General features: G+C 45.1%; 1 protein-coding gene across 11 annotated transcripts in view; it reads right to left on the reverse strand.

The window, feature by feature from the left end:
• The window catches only part of MTCL1 (microtubule crosslinking factor 1), a 125,888-nt gene that overhangs the window by 26,448 nt on the left and 78,931 nt on the right, over positions 1-20,509 (reverse strand). For 6 of the 11 annotated variants that reach the window (XM_063597198.1, XM_008961559.5, XM_024926314.4 and 3 more), the window contains 4 exons: positions 20,210-20,365; positions 13,185-13,307; positions 9,843-10,073; positions 8,014-8,208 (listed from right to left, as the gene is read on the reverse strand). In XM_063597198.1, the coding sequence (XP_063453268.1) occupies positions 8,014-8,208; positions 9,843-10,073; positions 13,185-13,307; positions 20,210-20,365 (705 nt within the window). The remainder of the gene's footprint in view (positions 1-8,013; positions 8,209-9,842; positions 10,074-13,184; positions 13,308-20,209; positions 20,366-20,509) is intronic. The other 5 variants (XM_063597201.1, XM_034943596.3, XM_034943594.3 and 2 more) reach the window with 1 other exon arrangement.

Consider the following 20,509-nt stretch of genomic DNA (forward strand, 5'->3'; position numbering starts at 1 on the left):
AATCAGACTCTGATTGGTGGTTACTAAAAGGTCACAGATATGACACACATGGCCACTGTGTGTGGGTGGGTTTAATTATTAAACATTTTGATGTTTAATAATTAAAGCCAAAGGTGAAATGCATAACCTGTTCATGAAGGCTTTATTGTGGTCCCTTGAGATGGAACTATCAGCCCCCACTTTTCTGCCTCTCGGAAAGGACAAGCCAGACCCACCCTCACATTTCCAGTATTTGGCACAATCCTTGGCTCATGTTAAGCATGCAAATGTGTCTGGTAAATGAAGAGTGGATTTTTATTACTAATCTGCTTATATCTAACTTAAAATGGTTTATATGTTCTGAAACCTGCCCAGCCCTTTGAAGTCAAATTTCAAAGCCATGATTTCTGTCTTAGTACATTTCAGCAAGGGCATTATATCAGAAGGGTTTGGCCAAATGAATGAAACACGCTGAATCAATTATGGTACCTTGATAATAAAAGCCTCGTGAGCCCATCTCTTCCAACCAGCACGGAAAGCACATCACAAGCTCTCAGGGCGGTCTCAGGGCATTCTTTTTTGGTGCATTTATGAAGCAAGAGTTATAAAAGCTCTCTAAGTCCCACTGGACATAGATAAGCTCTACTATGGAAAAACAGAGCCCCACCCTCTCAGAATTCCTCATCCCCCAAACTTGATAAACCTTTCCTCCCTGGTTCAGCAAGTACACTGGGACCCCTCCTTCAGGTTCTACACACACACTGGCCTTCACTCCACAGTCATGCTTCTAAATCCATCTAGTTGATCCACTAAACATACACAAAAATGGTTAAATATATATGGGAGGAATTTAAGATACTTTGGATGGATATTTGTATTTACCTAAAATTGTGCAGCCACAAAAAAGAATGAAATCATGGCTTTTGCAGCAACATGGTTGCAGCTGGAGGCCATTATCCTAAGCAAGTTAATGCAGGAACAGAAAACCAAATACCGCATGTTCTCACTTATATGTGGGAGCCAAACATTGGGTATACTCGGACAGAGATGGGAACAACAGACACTGGGGATTCCAAAAGGGGTTGCGAGGAGAGGGGCAAGGGTTGAAAAATTACCTATTGGGTACTATGTTCACTACTTAGGTGATGGGGTCATTAGAAGCCCACATCTCAGCAACATGCAATATACCATATAATAAACCTGCACATGTACCCCCTGAACCTAAAATTATATATATATATCCAAAAATAAAGTTGTATTAAAAAGAGAAATTCTTTAATATGAGCAGATTTATTATAGAGATCTCCATAGTTGTCCCCAGCATTTAATTAAGTGGACTTTTTTTTTTTTTTTTGAGACAAGGTCTTGCTCTGTCACCCAGGCTAGAATGCAGTGGATCACGGCTCACTGCAGCCTCAACCTCCTGGGCTCAAGCAGTCCTCCTACCTCACACTCCCAAGTAGCTGGGACTATAGGCGTGTGCCGCCATGCCCAGCTAATTTTTGTATTTTTTGTAGAAACAAGGTTTCATCATGTTGCTCAGGCTGGTCTCAAACTCTGGCCTCAACTGATCCACCTGCCTCAGCCTCAGAAAATGGGATTGTAGGCATGAGCCACCGTGCCCAGCTACAATGGACTTTTGATGGAGTAGAAAGGCCAGTTTGTTCATATTTATTGCTCTTTTTCTCACAGGGAACAATTTTTACTTTAATAACTCTGGGACAAAAGGCATTAAGAGTACAAGTCAGTTAACATTTGAAGAACTCGGCAGAGAGGGAACCATCTAGGAGTCTTATACATTCTTACCAACCATCTGAATAGAAATAAATTACCACTATACTCAAAGACATGCTCACCAAATATGTGAAGCTGTAACAAACACAGAACAGTTTTTAAAATTCCATGTCAAAAAGTACCTAAAAATTAGCGTTGTGGCTCTTGCCTGTAGTCCCAACTACTCAGGAGGCTGAGATGGGAGGATCGCTTGAACCCAGGAGTTCAAGGTTACAGTGAGCTAAGATCACACCACTGCCCTCCAGTCTAGGTGACAGAGCAAGACCTTGTTTCCAAAAAAAAAAAAAAATCTAAAAATTATATAAGTACAGTTGAGTGACAAGAGGTGTCACAACAATCTTTTCAGAAATATACATCTTCATATAGAATTTGCTGAATAATCACATACATTTTGTGGTAGATTTGTTTGGGAGTTTCATCTTTAGATTTTAAATTAAAAATCACTGCTTTTTGAGTCAAGAGTATTTCAAGCAGAAAATAATTGTAATAATTTTGATCCAGATTTTGGAGTAGTCATTTAATTTTCACTGAAGAGAAAGCAGAAAACCATATAATACATTCTTATATGTAATCGATGGTTTTCCATGAATGCCAAGTTACATATGGTATCAGCCTATGCTGTTCTTGGCCCATACACCACATGACATTAGAATCAGAACTGTACAGTCCTCCTGCAGATTGGAAACTTGGTTTCTCTGGAAGCAAGTACTTTTTGGCTTTAACAGATACTGAATTCAATAAAATTTAAGCCTTAAAGATTTATGCATATTTGCATCAGAGTAATCAAAACAGTGCTCTATTCAACCAGGATAATATTAATCATTGCGGAATGAGCTCCAGAATTGCTTTGGGGTGAAGGTGGCCAAAGGGAGCAAGAGATCCCAGCTCAATGCTATTGGTACCTGTTATCATCATTCCTCAAGAGCAGCATGTGGCACAGCAGGAAGCCAGGCAAGCTCCTGCCATTAGCACACAACGGCAAAAGTGGATGTCCGTGTCAACATTTCTGAAGACCCAGAATGGGCCGTAGATAGGCATGATTTTCCTAATGACTTTCGCACACAGGCAAAAAAATAGTAATGATAACTACTAATATTATAGGTGCTTCCTATGGCCAGGGGATGTACTAAATTATTTGCCAACATGACCTTATTTATATGTCACATCAATTTTGAGTGCATATACTATGTTCCCCATTTTACAGAGGAGGAACTATGGCTTGGAGTGGCTGAGGGCCAAGGTCCCACTGTCAAGGAAGTGAGATCCTGGACTGCGGTCCAGGTTGTTGTGTTCCAAAGCCAACAAACCGAGCCAGGAATATTCGAATTCTGACATTATACCCTGCCAAGCCTTTTTCTTTTTCTTCTTCTTTTTTTTTTTTTTAAACTTTACCTTGCAGAAGCCATCTAATCCCCATGAAGCTAATTCAATTTCCCCTATCAAGGGAAATTAATGATAGTGAGTCATCCTGAGAGAATACCTAAAAGTTAACTGCTCTTATTTTTTTCCCCTGGTGGTACCCCTTGCTGGGTTACCTTTTGGGTAAAAAGATGACCCAAATCAAGTCAAGAATCAAATTAAGACTCGGGTCCATTGAGATGTCTTTATGATGCAAGTCTTCTTGGACAACAGGCTTTCTGAACCTCTTGTGGCGGGGTCTAGCCATGCAACCTTTTAGCTTGTACATCTGGTGAGTGTAGGTCAGTTTCAACTCAAAAACCTGGCTTTTCATTCAGAGATCAGCTGGCTGGTTTTCTAGCAAAGCAGCAGGATGAAAAGCTTCCACTTATTTCCCTCTCCTCCGCCTAAGGGCATTACAGCCTCACCTAGCTCAGCTCTCTTGAGTGAGACTTACAATGTGCTATAATATGTCAAACTTTTTAACAGGTTCAGAATTGGTCTTTGGTCCATCAGACTGCTATCCAAGTCTAATATCCAAGTCTATTTATAAGTATTACTAATAGAAAGTGAAATGGAAGTTTGTAGATAAGGTAACGTATCAAGGTATCTGTCATGCAATGCTGGCTAATTTTCAAAATTGTTCTTGCCTAAGATTTCTAAGATTTCAGCAGGTGAAATCACAGCTCCACAAAAGAGCTAAACCACCACCGACTACTTTGCTTGCATCACAGCCACTAACTTTGGAGATAGGATTAATCTAAAGCTGGAACAGACATATTGACCTGCTGCTATGGGTTAACCCACAAAACGCCAGTCACAAAATAGAAGTGATAGCATCCACGTTTATTCAGGCTCCTTCACAGAGGCAGGAGAATTCCAGAATGATGCGGTAGCTGCCCAGACCCCCACAAGGCACGCACAGCTCCTTTTTGAGACCTCACTTAGCATTCAACACAGGCAACTCCTCCACCAGCAGGAGTCCCTGGACAAATTCTTTACTGTGAGATTAGCTAGAATTGATACATTCACACAGCCAGCAGCATTTCTATAAATGAGCCATTTGTCGTTCTCCTCAATGTAACCTTCATTGTTACATCCAGAAAAGTTCTTTTCTAAAAACCATTATCCCCTACAGAGAATGGACCACTGAAGACAGACCCTGAAAATATAATCTATTAATATCATGGGAATTAGAGTCATTTACACACAGAAGTCCTCTGCCCTCTGGCCAAGAGTCTGCCCGGTGATCCTGTCCAGGAGGTCTCTGGGCTGTGGTCTCCACAAATGCCACTGAGAGCTTCCCAAGAATGAATGTGGATCCGGGAAAGAATAAATGAGGCACATATTTAATAATCTGTAAACACAGTTATCAGCCCAAAGGCTTAGGAAACCAGGGCAGGTCTGATGAAAATCAGGTGGCCATTAGGGAAGAAACTTATTTGTGAGGTCCCAGGCTTAGTTACTTACTTTGGAAGGCCTGTGGCAAACTGCCGGCCATGGTTAACTCTGGGAGGTAGGATGGGGCAAGGAGAGTCCTTTCATCAAGCACCCATCTGCACATGTGAATTTTTACCTCACGCAGGGGCTACTTAAAGAGTGACAGAACAACTGCCACCACAAGTACACGGCAAAGATAAAACGCTTCTGATCCTAAGCTCTGGTCTGGTTCCTCTTACAGAAAGAGTAGCACGCCTTATAGGGGAGGCCTCCCAGTTGCAGGATAAACTGAAGAATGAATCACGGTATGACGTACAAAATTGAAATGTAAATACCATCTAGGCTCAAGATAACTTTCTAATTAAAAAAAAAAAAAAAGTCAGGCAGATCACAGTTCTGATGTGAGGCCTCCTCTGGCAAGGGTGCTCTTTCTGGAAGTTTTTCATCTTGGGCAAGCAAAGGTGGGCAGCCTGCATGGCCAGAAAGGAAGACTGCTGGGGCCTGGGAGAGCCACAGCCCCGGAAGCCCAGGGAGCCAAGGGCTCTCTGTCTGCAGGAGAAAGGCTGACTTTTCAGGCAGCCCCTGAAGGCCCTAACGCAGCACAGAAGCCCCGACAAGGAGCAGAGGTCCAGGGAAGTGGAGTCTACTCAGTCCTGAGGCTGGACTGGATGAGGCTCTTCAGTGGCCTGTAGCAGGTGAAGACTTAAATATGAAACACAATTCCTTCAGCTCTTGCTATGAATTTTATATTAAGTTCTTCACACTTTTTTTTTTTTTTTTACTTAGTTGTTTTACTAAATGATAATTAGGTCACATCCCTGAATGAAAAAGTAACTTCTTTTCAAATCAGTTAATCCAAGCAGGGAAAACAAGCTGTTGGCACCCCAGGGCCATCATTCCCACACCATTAATCACCTTGTGTGAAGTAGCTGGATTCCAGGAATTACTAATCAGCATGAAATGCATAAATAGCCTTAGGAATGCTGGCCTCAAATGCTTAACACAGTGGCGTGAGTCTTGGAGCTCAAGGAAAACTATAAGATTCCCTCTTGCGTGTGCGCAGCCTCTGCTCTTCAGGATGGCTGGGGAAACTGAAAGCATTCACTGTGGCTCTAGAGCACCCAGGTCATGACCGCGAGCTCATGTGGCTGAAGACAGGGAAACAGGGAATGTCTGCGGAGCCAAATGTTTGCCAACCTGATGATTTGTTATGAGCCATCCCAAGGTTGATCAGTATATGCAGTTTTTTTTAAACCTCTGTGGACATGATAAATGTTGCCATCTACTTGAGTTCAGTTGTGAGAACGTTCCATATGTCACAAAGCAAAGACCAAGGCCTGAGGAATACTGTGACTGAGAACTTGTCCTTGGGAAAACGGCTTGGCTAGGTTTCCCATGCTACTAATCGACTTGCGAGATGCTCGGCGTTTCTGGAACGGCCCGGCTCTGTGCAGCTCTGTGAGACACGTACCCTGGCTCTTGCATCCCAGCTGCCTGGCTAATACTCATGCCAGTCACAGAGAGGCAAATCCTCTAACCGGGAATGTTCCCTCCCAGAGAACCAGCTGTCGTTACAGTAGAGCTCGTCCATCTTCCGTCCTTGGACAGACAGAGGGTTGTGCCTGCGTTAGTGAGCTCCTTACTCACTACTGTGAACACTGGCCCACTTGGCAGACCTGGGTCTAAGTGTGTGGACCCCACCCCGCCACGTGCTTCTATCACACACGGCCCGCAGTGGAAGCTCACGGGTCCATCTCCACTTTCGTGGGTAATCGCTAAAAACTAGTGTTGGAAGAAGCAGGAGGCAAAGGGAAATGACAATAAAATATGCTGAATGTAAGGTTCCAGCTGAGTGACTTCACATTATTTTCCACCCTGACAGTAACATTTTCCATGACTGTTTTTCAGAAAACCAGATGTGCGAGGTTTTCTCCTTGTCCAGAGCATCTGCGTGAATGCGTGGGAAACACGTTTTCTTAGACGCAGCAGGTTTGTGGCGAGGTGGGAACAGTGGCCATCAGTGGCAATATTATGGGAGGTAAGCACAGACGCTTTATGGGATTGAATGACAACATTTCTTTTCAAAAAGTAAAATTAGTAGATTGTAAAGCATTATTTGCAAAGTAGCATTTTCATTTCTAACTAGATTATTGCTGGAAAACTCATTCCATGACCTAAATTCTCCCCACGGACACTGGCATAATGGCATACTTTCTGATGGCTGTGAATAGAAGTTCCTTTGAAAGTATCATCTCCTCCTTGAGTCATGTTATTCAGGGAGAATGAAGTGGGGACAGGTGTACATAGGAAACAGCTGTTTAGGTGTGAAAATCTGATTGTACAGAGAGGGAGCAGGGGGAACCCAAATTCCCCTCAGCCTGCACTCAGAAGGTTGCCGCCTGTCCTCATCTGGATCTGAGCCAGGGCTCTGGCGACAGCGTGCTCCCATTAGAGCTCCCAGAGGCTCTGGGCTTCGGGAGCCTGGGCCAGGGAGGAGCAGCAGTTGTGGCGGCCAGTGCAGAGGGAGTGCCCCAGAGTGTCTATGGCTGAGAGGCTAGAGCCGCGCCCATATGACTGCCGCACCCCGTGGCCACCTGGCCCTGCGCCCTCAGCCCAGAACGCAGGCCTCCTAGGGCAGGGGCATCCAGCTGCACTCCAGGAGCCTCCTGAGCAGCTTTATTATTATTAATACATAATAAAGTTGGGTTAGAGGGGACTCAGAAGCCTGAGAGCGAGACAGCGTTAACACAGGGTCCTGCTCTGGAGCTCCTTACTCCAAATCCTCCGTCACTGCCATTTTGGTATAAAAATGCAAGCAGTTTGGATGTTATCAGTAGTATCTTTTGCTTTATTAAGTAGAGTCTATTTCTGTGGTCTCTGGCAACAATAACAGCTACTTAATAACACTGAAGTCTCACCTCTCTTTATACATTAATCTTTTTCAAAGTGTCATCAAATACTTTTATTTGGGAGCATTATGTTTCAAGTGGGCCAAAGAGAACTTGAAATATTTTGTCCATGTTGGGGGATTTTTTTTAAAAAACTTGTCCTTTGCTCCTTGTACGTTATGCTGCCAAACGAATGATGTTGCCAATGGCAGACCTTCTGAGGTCAATTCACTGGCCCCAGCAGGGACACGCAGCATTGATCTGCCCTTACTACAGTCCTTATTTATATGGCAACTCAAATGAAAGAGTGGGCTGACATTAAGATGGAAAAGGTTTGATGAGGTGATTTCTAGGAAAAACCCAGCATCACAAATGACAACAGGTGACCGCAGTCAGGCGGTGGAATTTTCTGCTACCTGAATGCCAACATTGGAAACAAAACGACCCAAATGCAGCTTAGGAGCCTCCTCTCCCTGGTGTGGGCAGGGCGACAGGCTCGGATCGAGGTACCCACCTGTTTGTGGGGCTGTCCCCTGTCCGCGGTCTGCAGCCGCAAGCTGTGATCTCCAATCTGCACCCGGGAGTGTGGGGAGTGCTCCCCCACTGGAAAGCCACAGCCTCGGTCACTGTCGTGGTCTGGGCCATCCGCCTGGTGACCCCCCTGGACTCCAAGCTCCCCGAGCCTGGACAGGGTCTCTGGATGTTCACCCTGAAACAGGCAGGAGGTGACAATCACAGCTTCAGCCAAATTCTTTTGCTGTACAGCCTGATTTTCACTGTTTGAGGATAACCATCTACTTTATGGATTATCAACGCCTATACTTCTCAGTCCTTACCCCTAAAATGCTCATTTTGGCCATTTCACTCATTGGCACTTGCTGCATTTAAAGAGCACAGGGTGGATGCTCAGCTTATTAGAAGACATTAGCGAGAAATTTTAATTCGACTGCTTTTAAATTAGTATTGCTAATAGCTATGGTTTTATAAGTTAAAGGAGGGGGAACTCCAGAGTACTGATCAACAAGAAACTTTAAAACAATTTCTAGGCTTTGCTTAATAATGGTTATCTATGTCATGGGTAGTTGGAAGCTGGCGGAATTAGTTTTTCAAGACTTTCTTCACTCTGAGGAAAGAGAATCACTGTATTTTCCCATTCCTAGGATGAGAACTTAAAATTACATACACTGTTCCCTAGAGTGAAAACCAGACAAAAGGTCTTTGGGAGCTAAAAAGAAACCAACTATTCACAATGCCTCGAAGCAGCTGGCCAAGAAGCCAGGGTCGGGGATGTACAGAATACACAGAACACCAGTGGCTCCAGCCCCGGGTGTGCCAGGAAGCAAGGCCAGGAAGGAGCCTGCAGTGCAAACGGTCACTCTGACTTAATCAATACAAAAGCAAACAGAAGGCAAAGATCTCTCTTCTGTTTCTATTATAAACCTGGGAATTGAGGCATAACAGGAAGAACATATACAAATTCCAGAGGTGGCAAAGTGACTCATCTGAAGCTTAGAAAAGATCCTTTTAAAACTGTGTGGGCAGGACAGGCTTCCACATCTAGGAACAAAGCTCAAATAGAAAGAAGAGCAAAAGTTTTAGAAACCAGCTTTTACAAACCAGCAAGGTTGAATGAGATGGTGCAGGACCTCAGGGTGACAACGTCAATGAATTTTATAAATGAGCAGCAAAGGAGATGGGAGCGGAACTTTGCTACAGCATGGAGTTATGGACCAGGGCACTCTTAACACTAGGTCAGAGCATAGCACAGAATTCTTGGTTTCATATATAACTGGACAAGCTGCTGCATTTCCATTTCTTGGACCAAAATTGATGAAATAATTTAAAATAATAATGACTTCACCACAATGCAAAATATCCATGTGGAAAACTGCAATTGTATCCCATGAATATGTACAAATAAAAAAAGAAAGAGTAGACATTGAGTAGGCAACCAACAGCACCTGCCTCTGCCAGTCCCTCACTCATGAACATCATGCAGGTTTCACAGGGAAGTCTGTAGTTTTCTTCATGTCATTCCTGCACTATTCTCAGTAAGTTTATGCCTAGCACTGCATACCTGCTCTTGCTACTGTAACGTTACTTCTGTTATATTTGCTTGTGTATAGGAAAATGATTGATGTTTCAGTCACCTGTGTTCAATTTTCTCTTATCTAAGTGTCTGTATGAATTGCTCTACATCTTTTTTGCAATATTAGATGTTAACCAAATATTGAGAAATAAAATAATAGAACATGACTGTGTGTAGGGTGGGTGAGGAGAAAGCAGTGTCTGGGGTCAAGAACAAAACAGATGCAAATAAAAGGAATTCGACAGTGGAGTTACCTCAGTGAACTCCTCTCCTTCCTCCTCCATCTGCTTCCCTTGCCGCCAGTGTTTCAGCAGCCACCTGAGTTTGACGTAGAAGAGGAAAATGTTCTGCTTCAAGGACCGGAGCTCCTGCTGCATCAGATTCTTCTCATCACTCCAGGTTCGCTCATGGAGGGTGTTTTGCAAAGCCAGGCTGTGCATTTCCAGTTCTTTCCACCTCAAGGCATAGAGGTGCTCCTCCTCCATCTTGAATGGAATAAGAGAGACAGTGTGACAAGCAGCTAATCCAATCCGCCACCCAAACCAAACCAAGAGTCCCTGCAAACTGCCACTCAGTCTCTGTCATGCTGCATATGAGACGTGAAACACAGGAGCCCCCAGAAGTTTAGTTTGATAAAGGGCTTCAGTTTCCTGTTTACAAAACCCCATGAGTATTGCGATTCAGAATCAAGTGCTATTTCAAAATAAGGTATTATGATCATTTTTCATTGCCAAGTCTCTCATGGTGTTTTTAGATGTCTCTAAACTCCTTCAGGAAAACCGTGTCTTGGAAGTGTGGCTTACCACTGACTCGAATCCGGTGTAAGCAGATTCCACTTCCCCTCTGTACATGAGCTGGGCACTCAAACGCACATTACAGTTGTAAAGGAGAAAACAAGTGGAAATCCTTCCCCTCTACTTCCTGAGCCCCCTGACTCCCCACAGCCCCGACAGAAGAGAACCGCGGCTGGTGGAGAGCACAGCAGGCTGGGTGGAAGGAATTCTTCCGAATATGCAGGCCTCAACTGCATACAACAGCCAGGAAACAGAAAAGTGAGTCTGATAGCCTATTTCCATGCTGAAAGACTTGACATTCCTATTAGATGTGCGTATCTCTTAGGAAAAGAAAAGTGTCACTGAAAAAGAAATATCTGGCATCTCCACATTAAATTCCTGTTTTTTAAACACCCCCGGTATAGACACTTTTTCAAGCAACAATTATTGTGTATCAATACTAAAAAGTAAGAGTGAATAAAATATCACTTTGCACATAAGGCACAAGAATAACATCTATAAAAATTTATAGTAGCTAAAGTGATACTATGGGATCAAAGCTTTGTGTTCCATAGGCCAATAAAAGGTTCGAATGCCAGCCTTAAGGTTATCAGCTGTCCTCTCTTAACACTCTCTCTTATGCCAAAAACCAAGTAAGGGATTTGTTTTTCTCCTTAAAGTACTAGATTAATTCTCAGAGGCCATGGGAATAGAACCACAGCTGCCCGAGGCCAATGTGCTAAAGGCCAGTGAAGAGTCAGAGGCAGCTCTGGAAAGGTCCATAGGTCTAGACAACGACTTGCGTGGCCGCTCACCTAATACCTGACCTTTACTGTAGTTTTGGCTGAAATAACAGAAAACAGGTGATTTTATTCATCATCTCAGCAGCCCTCAGCATTCCACCTATTCTCCCCTGTGGACACAAGGGCAGCCTAGCGTACCAGACACCCAGCATCTGCAATTTCCTATTGATAAAGCAATGTGGTCTTTTTTTGGGTGGGGGAAGTGTATTTAACATTTCACACTGAAGATGTAACGGTCATGGGATCTTTTGCACCATCTGGTTTGAGTTAGGTACATGACAATAAAAGAGGCAGTTAATCTATAACAAAGATCAGTAATTAAAAAGAAGGGAGGTCTGGTCTCTGGTCTCTTAGTCATTTACAGAACAAGAACAATGAGGAACAGAGTTCATCTATAATCTAAGAAACAAAACTGCAAACATGTTCATGACTCAGTCTCCAGGACTTAACTTTGCCCTTGACATAATCAATTTAGAGAGTCCTGTAGTTTTATTTGCTTTTACATGTCTTAGCCAACTGACTCATGCTGGGCAAGCTTCACTGGCCTCAGGGGCAATGTGAAGATAACGTGAGACCCTTCCCCGCCTGGCTGTGGAGAGGCGCGGAGACACCTGGACCCGCACCACGGGAGGCAGCATCAGCAGCACCGCGCCTAGGCCCTCCTGGAGAGCCTTCTTTTCTCTCCCTCACATCTCCACTGCCCTTTCCAGTTCCTTCTGTTCCATGGCTCCATGAACTTCCTAATTCTCAGAGCTCAGTCTTCTGCCCCCTGGGTACCTTGGGGGACACTTTCCCTTCCCTTCTGAACAAGCCTGGAGGACATCTCCTACCACCCGAAGCCTCTTCGGCAATACTCCTTCATCATTAACCCACATACTAGAAACACGTGGGCCATGGACACTGTGCTAGCAGCATCTTCAGTGATAAACTCACTTTTCAAACAATTTTTGGTGCCATGCAAACATTTTTTTAATTACTTAGGAATCTATCTTTCAAGTAATATGGAATTATTTTCCTCTGATAATAAGATGTGCAACTTGTCCCCTAAATGAAACACTTAAAAAGAGACATACATGTAGTGGTAGAAGTTGGCAAAAAGTATTTAGATCTTGGCATTCGGCCCTGCCTTCCCTAAGCTGCAAGGTGCAGAGAAGGAGCTCACTCCCTTAATCAGTTTGTGACCCATTTAAATCACATGGCCTCAGTCAACATGGGGGCTTATGTGTAGCACACATTCCTTGCCAAAATAAGTTCTTAGATATACCGGGACCTTATTTGGATAGGACATGCATTTTAAAACACCAACGTGCTCTATTCAAGATCAACTGCTTTGCTTTGTTTCGTTTTAAAGACACAGCTATCTTTCAAGAACAAATACACGGGGGAAGAGCAGCTGCAGCAATTCTGAACCTAGATATCTGTTCACAACTTAATTAGATTTGGGGTGGCCGGGATTGGGCCGTTCTCATGGATGTCCAGGGCGATGAGTGCCCACATCTGCAAATCCCTTCTACTCGGAACTCTGGGGAAGGATTTGCAGATAAAAGATAATTAGCCAGTACCAGGTTATTCGAGAGTAACAGAGGTTAATGAGGCCACAGCTCAAGTTGTGGCAGTTTTCTGAAGGCAATAGTTTAGGGTGAGGTTGCTGATTTTTCTATCAGAAAATTCACCCAACATCAGCAGAGGTGACAGACACACTTTTCTGTCCAGTTGCATTTAGGCCCTTACTTGATGTTAGGCTGGTATTGCTGCAGGAAAGTTTAGATTAGGTATGAGGAAGACCTTGCTGAGACCACAGTGTAGATGCTGAAAAGCATGTGCCAGAGTAGAAAAGCAGAGTTATCTTTAGGGGTGTCTGAGAGGGGACAGCTTGACTGGGTGACCTTTCCATAGGTGCCCGGGAGTCTAGCAGCCTGTACGCAACAGACAGCCTTCTTTGAAAATGCATCGTGGCATTGCTCCTTTGGGGCTGTGCAGTTCACAAAGCGGTTGTGCTGAATCCGTGTTAAATATTTACCTTATGGATCTTGTTTGTAAATGTCTCTGTCTCCTCTTGATGCAGTCTGGCCGCCTGCACGAGCTGACCCTGTAGCTCCTCTATGGATACACTCTGCTCAGGTAAAACGGGGGGGCCCCTGAGCTGATTGGTGGGATAAAGGAAGGGGTTTAGTGGAAATGAGAACTCTGCCTGAGGTGACGACGCAGGACAGACATCTGCACAAGCTGGGGACGCACACGGAGCGACACAGCACGTGTGGGCACTGCAGCAGTGGAGTGACTGTGGCAGCTCCGCTGGGGCCTCCCTCTAGACTCCACAGCTCCCTGCGTTACCTGGGGAGGGACAGGTCCACCTGCCCTGCATCTCTTACCCAGGGGAGGTGTGGGCAGCTTCACCCACCACCATAACCACAAACCAGACTGAGAGAAGGAAGTACACCAGAGGTGTCCTTGCTCCCACAGTGGCTTCTGGACACCGGGATGGTCAGAGCCGACTATGACCGAGGCAAGCATGACCACCTATTACACGTCAGCCTCTTGGATTCCTTCTCTAAGTCATGGGGTCTTTCTGCGTTGCATAATTAATTTTTTCATATGCTTTCTTATTAAGAGTTTTTCCTTCTCAACCGAGGGTGTCTTTATCAAGGTGGTCTGACCCCGATGCTCAGGGCAATACGGTGGGGGTTCATCAATGAGCAGAGATGCACGGCTTCAGGCCTCCGAATGGCACATGTTGTCTAAGGGGAATCGCACAAAGATGTACTTACTACGTTTAAAGACAGGTGGTGGAATCTGTATCATGATTTTTATTGGTAAAGTCTACCTTTTATGTTCTAATGCCATGATAGAGGAGTCAGGCACATGAAATGTGCTTTTTAGAGATGGAAACACTGTTATGCTAAAAATCTCAGGCATCATCGAAATGTAAGCATGACATTTTACCCACTGGATTATGCTACTTGAAGACAGGTGATTTATACAACTGGGAATTAGAGTAGATTGTTGCAATAAAATACGTGCGGTTTCACTGGTTCATTCTGAGTCCCTTTAACTTATCTACTACTTCCCCGTGAGGATACTGTTTGCTCCTCCTAATCGGTACCTGGGTAGTGAAGAGTGAAGATCATACCCCAGAACAGAAAATGCAAAAAATAAAAGAGCAGAGCACTTCCCTTAGCACTGGGGATATGAGAAAGGGGTATTAAGGAAAGAAGAACGGAGACAGAAAATCAGACACTAGGGATTCACCAAGTTCGGCATAAAATTTTGAAAGCTAGAGATTTAACCATCTTATTTTCAAAAAACTCAGTAATTTCTGACAGCATTAAATGCTTCTTCGATTTGCTAGTTTTTTGAGACTATAGTCTCTTATACATATTAAGCATTGTTTGGGGTTCTCTGAAAAGATGCATTTCCCTACATGTTGAATTGACCTCAATGACTAATTTTGCATTTCCAAAAGGTCTATTATTTAGAAAATGTGTGGTCTTTTATGATGGTGACATACTCTTCTCCTGTTTGCTTGCCTTTAATAGCTGTGTAGGCACTTATCTGATAGCGTCCATCTGATAATTCTATTATCTGCAGTCTTAGGGTTGAATCCTGCTATTTGCCGTGTCTGCCAACTTGTGTCCCTGTTGGACGTTATTGGCTTGTGTGACTTCATCTCCCAGGGGCACTTATCTATGGATCTAGTATGGATCTGGGTGGAGGATGTGCCTCCAGATTGGTTTCCTGTTTGGTGGAGCTAGCAACATAACATAAATCCCTTTCTTTGGGGATTCCCGGACCAAACTGGTAACATCAATTCAAAGCCTGACCTCGGGTGAGGCCAGCTTCAGTCCTCCCACTCCTGATCCAGAGGCTCATGCTGGGGAAACAAGTATCAGTGCTGCCTCCCTGCTCCCTGCCCTGGGGCCAACAGGCAGATGCTTCTCTTGTTCATTCATTTCCTTTCTTTCCCTGCAATGTTGGGCCCAGGCCCCATCTCCTGTTTCCTTGGAGCTGCTGAAACCCAAGGCTCCCAGTTACCAGTTCTGGCAACAATCTCCCTAATCCACCCACCCAAGGGCCACAGAGACCACTCTGGTTCTCAATTCTTTGTTTGCTTGTTTGTTTTTTGAGACAGGGTCTCGCTCTGTCGCCCAGGCTGGAGTGCAGTGGCGTGATGTCGGCTCACTGCAACCTCCACCTCCCAGGTTCAAGCGATTCTCCTGCCTCAGCCTCCCGAGCAGCTGGGATTATAGGTACCCACCTTGACACCCAGCTAATTTTTGTATTTTTAGTAGAGATAGGGTTTCACCATGTTGGTCAGGCTGGTCTCGAACTCCTGACCTCAAGTGATCCGACTGCCTCAGCCTCCCAAAGTGCTGAGATTACAGGCGTGAGCCACCGTGCCTGGCCTTCTGGGTCTCAAATCTAAAATCAATTCCAACTCTTGAAGATTCCCCTAAATTTCCTGGGAATTCAGCGATGTATTTAAGAGGATACTTTGTATTTTATGCAGTGTTTTATTCAATATTTATTGAGCACCTCCAGTGCTAGGCACCATCTAAAGCGTGGGGGATACAGCAGTAAACACAGCGGCCACACCTGCCCTTGGGGCTTCCCTCCTCTCTCAGGTGTTCCGTGCAGGACTGTTTCCAGGTCACCTAGGCTGCTCTCCTGCCAGCTTTACTTTCCAGCTACACATTACTCTATAAACTCAAAATGTAAAAATCCTTCTTATTTAATGCATTAGGTGCTAGCCAAAAGCTTTATTAGGTGTAAAAACAGACATCCTAATCAAGCTTATTGTTTAAGAAAAGCAAAGATCTATTAGTTTAGTTTCTATACATTGCATGAACTATTTAGTTTGGTTTTAATTTTAATAAATAATATATATGTTAAGAAGCCATTTTTATCTGAAACAATATATGAAGCTCATACTTCAGTGTCATTGGATTTAAAACGTGCTCTTCTGTTTGAACCACACCTTTGAAGAGTCACAGAAAGGGAGGTCCTTGAGTCTGTTCACTGGGGAAGTCGGACTCACCTACGATGGCTCCAGTGTTGTCTCTGGAGACTGCTGCCTGCTCAACAGCAGACAGGTTTAGATCCTCCTGATTATTAGAAGTTTCATTTTCCTTTATTGTCCATTTTTGCTAATGCAATATTAAAACTCCCACGGACAACTGCCCCTAGCTGGGATGCCAACGTCACTCCAATGTTACAAAAAACAACATACAAAACGTGCTATGGCAAAAGGTTCAGCCTAGAATTACTCTACTGCCACACAACTGCATACAACCACATACATTTGGAGAAAAGTTTCACATGACACATAAATGTCTTCTAAAAAAATAAATATTTCCCTTTACCACCCAATCCCCAAAGGTTTGATTCTAAAAAAAACGCTTTTTTTGTTCACTTACCTAGGATTCTGATTATACATCAAATTCATCTTGATCTCCCTATTAAAGCAGCTTATCTAAACCAACACCACCCTCACTTGTTTCCGAGGCTGCTGAGACACTAGTCTTGACAATTGTAACCATTCTCCCCATGTCAGTGTTCTGGAACTCCCGTCCATGTCTTCCCCAATAGAGCTGTATCCCACACTGATTGACAAAGGCTAACTTCCCTACCTCCAGAGAAAGTGGCTTACAAATTACTTCCCACACTTAAGAAGCTAACTTCACAATCTCAAACACAAACAGAAAAAGAAGGCTTTTCATGGCCATCACTAGAGTGCCTAGCAATGCTACTCCTCTATTAGGACAATTCCATCACCATGACCATGGCTTCATTTTCTGGAGGGTTCCATTTTGTCCTGGCCAGTTTTGCAACCACTTATTTCAAAAGCAGTACATGAGGCCAACACATGAGTGCAAATACTTGGCATAAAACCCCACGTAACTTCCTTGTGCCTGGCATTTCACAGCTGAGGCACGTGGGATTGTGAGTGCTTTGTGTGCTTCCTTGATTGAAGGATAAAAGCAGGCACTGAGGAGAAGAGCTCTTTGAGATTTCTGACCCAGAAACTCAATCCTCTGGGCACAGGCCTGGTCTCCTTTATACCTGAAATCTGACCAGCGTCCGTGCATGGCTACTTCTCATTCAGGACTATTTTTAAGGTGCCTCGCACATTCCAAACCATTCTACACACCACTCTCTCTTAACAAATGCGAATGTCTCACATTTGATGGGAACCCCAGGGAGTGAAGTCAGGGAAGAGTCCAGTGCACAGTGTGAGCATCTCGCTAATATCTCCTGAGAAGAGCAGGCAGCAGAAACACTTGTCCTGAAGCGTGTTTTTTTTTAGCAGTTCATTTTTGCATGGTTGCATTGATGTGTCAGTGGGTGTCCGTGGGTTCTGACTTCAGTTTGCTCTGGCTGTGGCTGTTTATAAGAATGCTGGCCTTGGAGAGGCCGCCCCTTTCCCAGGTTTAGTGAATGGTGGCGTCTGAGCAGCAGGGCTCCTCCACTGCCCAGATTTGCAATCTGCTAACATGTGTCGTGTAAGAATGCACTTCTTTTTCTCCTCTTTATTGTTACAACTGCTGCTGCTGGTACAACTATGAGTAGTAGTCACAGTTTTGGTCGGGCCAAAATGCCTCAATCTTTCAAAATAATCACTTATCTTCTTTCCTCTTTCCCCAAATATAAAAATCCATAAGGCAGAAGACACAGAGGCATTTTGTAAGTGCAGCTTGAGGAACAAATCCTTTTTCTGCTTAAATTTGGAAAAGTTTCTTCTTTGATGTCGCTGATACTAGGTGTGCTATTGGGCCCCCTCCCACACCCCTGAGGAGCTACGGGCAGAGAGCTAAAGGGGATCCACACAGGTAGAGTCGTGGTTGGCCTGAGGGCAAAATCTGTGGTTATTTCAAGGGAAATGTAGAAGGGAGCAAAGAAAGCCGCCGGCAGGACCTCCAGCTCCAGCCCTGCCTCAGTCTGCATGAAGGTGTCCATGTTGTCTTTCCCCCAGTTAGTCCGGCGGGGTCTGTGTGAGTCTCTGGCCGGGCTGCTGGGCTGACTTATGGGAGCTTTGTGTACTGTTTCCATTAGAGCCTCATGGGAAAGCAATTGTTGGCAGCAAATTCAGGGATATTCTCATTAAAAGGCTTTTAAGAGTTCTGCTCCCCAGAATTATCCATTGTACAATTCTTTAACACAATGTCATATTCAAAGACCAAACTAACAAGGCTGTCAGAGTGACATTCACACCAGGGACAGGGCGGCCTCTCCCGACCCAGGCTCTGCGACAGATCCACATCCAGCTTCTCTAATAAAAGGAAACACTGTGGAGATTCAAAGTGGCTCCAGAACATGCCTTATTAAAAAATAAAATAAAATAGGATGTGTTTGTAGCATAATTGAGTTTTCTTTTCTGTGTGAAATGTCTTTGTGAATAAAAAACATCAGAATGAGGGATGTTTGTTTAAAACTCCTGATTCATACTGCTTTCCCTTCTAGGAAATGACGCTCCCTAGACCTGGCCTTTCACTATGGAGATTTTTAGCTCTCTTGTTAAAATATAGAAAATTAAAAGAAACTAGATGGATGTTTTAAAAAGGTGCCATTCCATGGCAAGACAGCGGCTGTACAGTTAGTTGTTAGAGTGACTCTTTAGAAACGCACCCAGGGGTCAGTGCAGAGTCCTCCCACTACTACAGATCAGGCCCCTCCGGGGATGTGCTGGGGAGCGGGGGCTGCAGCTGGCTGGAGGCTGTTCTAGACCCAGTTCTGCCACCAACCAGGAGGAGGGTTTACTGGCAAGCCGCTTCACTTCTCGGGCCTCATTTTTCTCATCCGCAGAATGAGAGACTTCATCTGAAGACCTGCTGTTCCCTTCTGAGCTGCATTGTTTGGAGATACTGTGCTGTCACATGGCACCAGCTCACTCTGCTAATCTACTTCTTGTGAAGCTTTATTGCTCCTCAGTATTTGGTTTGCTTCAACTAAGTATGCTTCTCTCTCCCAAATCACTCCCAGTTTCTGAAGCTATGCGATGCATTCATGATGGTGACAACTTATCACTGCTCCAGGTTACACAATAAGGACCTAGGAAGAATCCAGGAGGAGAGCTCTCTGACACAGGCTCTAACTGCACACAGCTATGTGTGACACACCTTGAAGGACGGAACACTCGGGAAGGGAGACCCAGTTCCTGTAAAACCAGCCATCAAAGGGAAGGGGGCCGCCCTGTGTAGCCGGAGCTGTGGTTCCAGAAACAGCCCATGGCAAAGAAGAAAGAGCTACAGTGGGAAGGGAAAACTGGGCCCCTGACTAGGGGAGCTGCGACACGCTTTCCCCCTTGACAGTCCCCAGTGGCAGGACACTGCATTCTCTATTATTCATACTTTACACTGACACAGCATTTGGACTTTTAAAGGTGCTTCCTCATTCAACAGCTCCTCGGGGATCCCCTTTCTGTCCCAGGTGGGGTGGCCCGCATCTAAGAGCTTTCACTCTTCCAGGCTGCTGACAACACTTCCAACCGTGGTCTCTGTGGTGGCTGAAGCCTTGTGTATACCGGGTTACTGTGGTGACAGACACTGCTAGGGGTGCCCACAGGTCAGGAGCGAGCCTCCCTGATTCTACCAACCTGCCAGCAGTGTCACTCGAGACCGTGGGATGGTCACACGAGACACAGGCAACAAAGAGCTGAAAAGGGGAACTCTAAGGAGAGTTTCCTCCAGAGCAGGGAAGCCCGTGCTGGGTTTTCATCCCTTCTTTCTCTGCGACTGGACAAGAAGCCACTGCGCACTCACCAATCAGCCTACTTCCAGGTGCTCCCGGTCTGCGGAAACAGGAGGTGGACAGTGCCTACAGTGAGCTGTCCCTCTGTCTGACAAGCACAGCAGTTCACCGCAGGCACCTGCGCACACCTGCCTGTCCCAGTGCCACAAAATGGGTTTGCTGCCAAGTGAGTTCCACCTAGTTCCACCTCCTCCTGCCACGTTCCCTCAGGGCCTCGTCCGGGACAGAAAACGTCACACAGCCAGCCACACAGAAAAAGGAGGGGGAGGACAGGGGGGGGGATTGCTTGCCCACGCTGACCTCCAGGCTGAAGCAGGTCTGGCCTCCCAGCCCGTGGCTCCCAGCGTCCCCGTCTGCGCGGCGGTGCAGCTCCCGCGCGGCTCGGAGGCGCAGGCTCTCCCGCTCGTCCCCTCGGGCCGGCCCGAGCTGCCACTCCAGCTGCTCTTTCAGTCTGGACTGTTAGGTGCACGGGAGGAATTTGTTGTTGTTGGTTTTTAAAATTTTAAACAAAAAAACAAACAAAGGACAAGGGTGGAGGCAGGGAGGGGGGATAAAGAAAACAAAAATGGACAAGGGAGACGACTGAGAAAACGACCAGAC

Source organism: Pan paniscus, chromosome 17, assembly GCF_029289425.2.
Source record: "Pan paniscus chromosome 17, NHGRI_mPanPan1-v2.0_pri, whole genome shotgun sequence".
Lineage (NCBI taxonomy): Eukaryota > Metazoa > Chordata > Mammalia > Primates > Hominidae > Pan > Pan paniscus.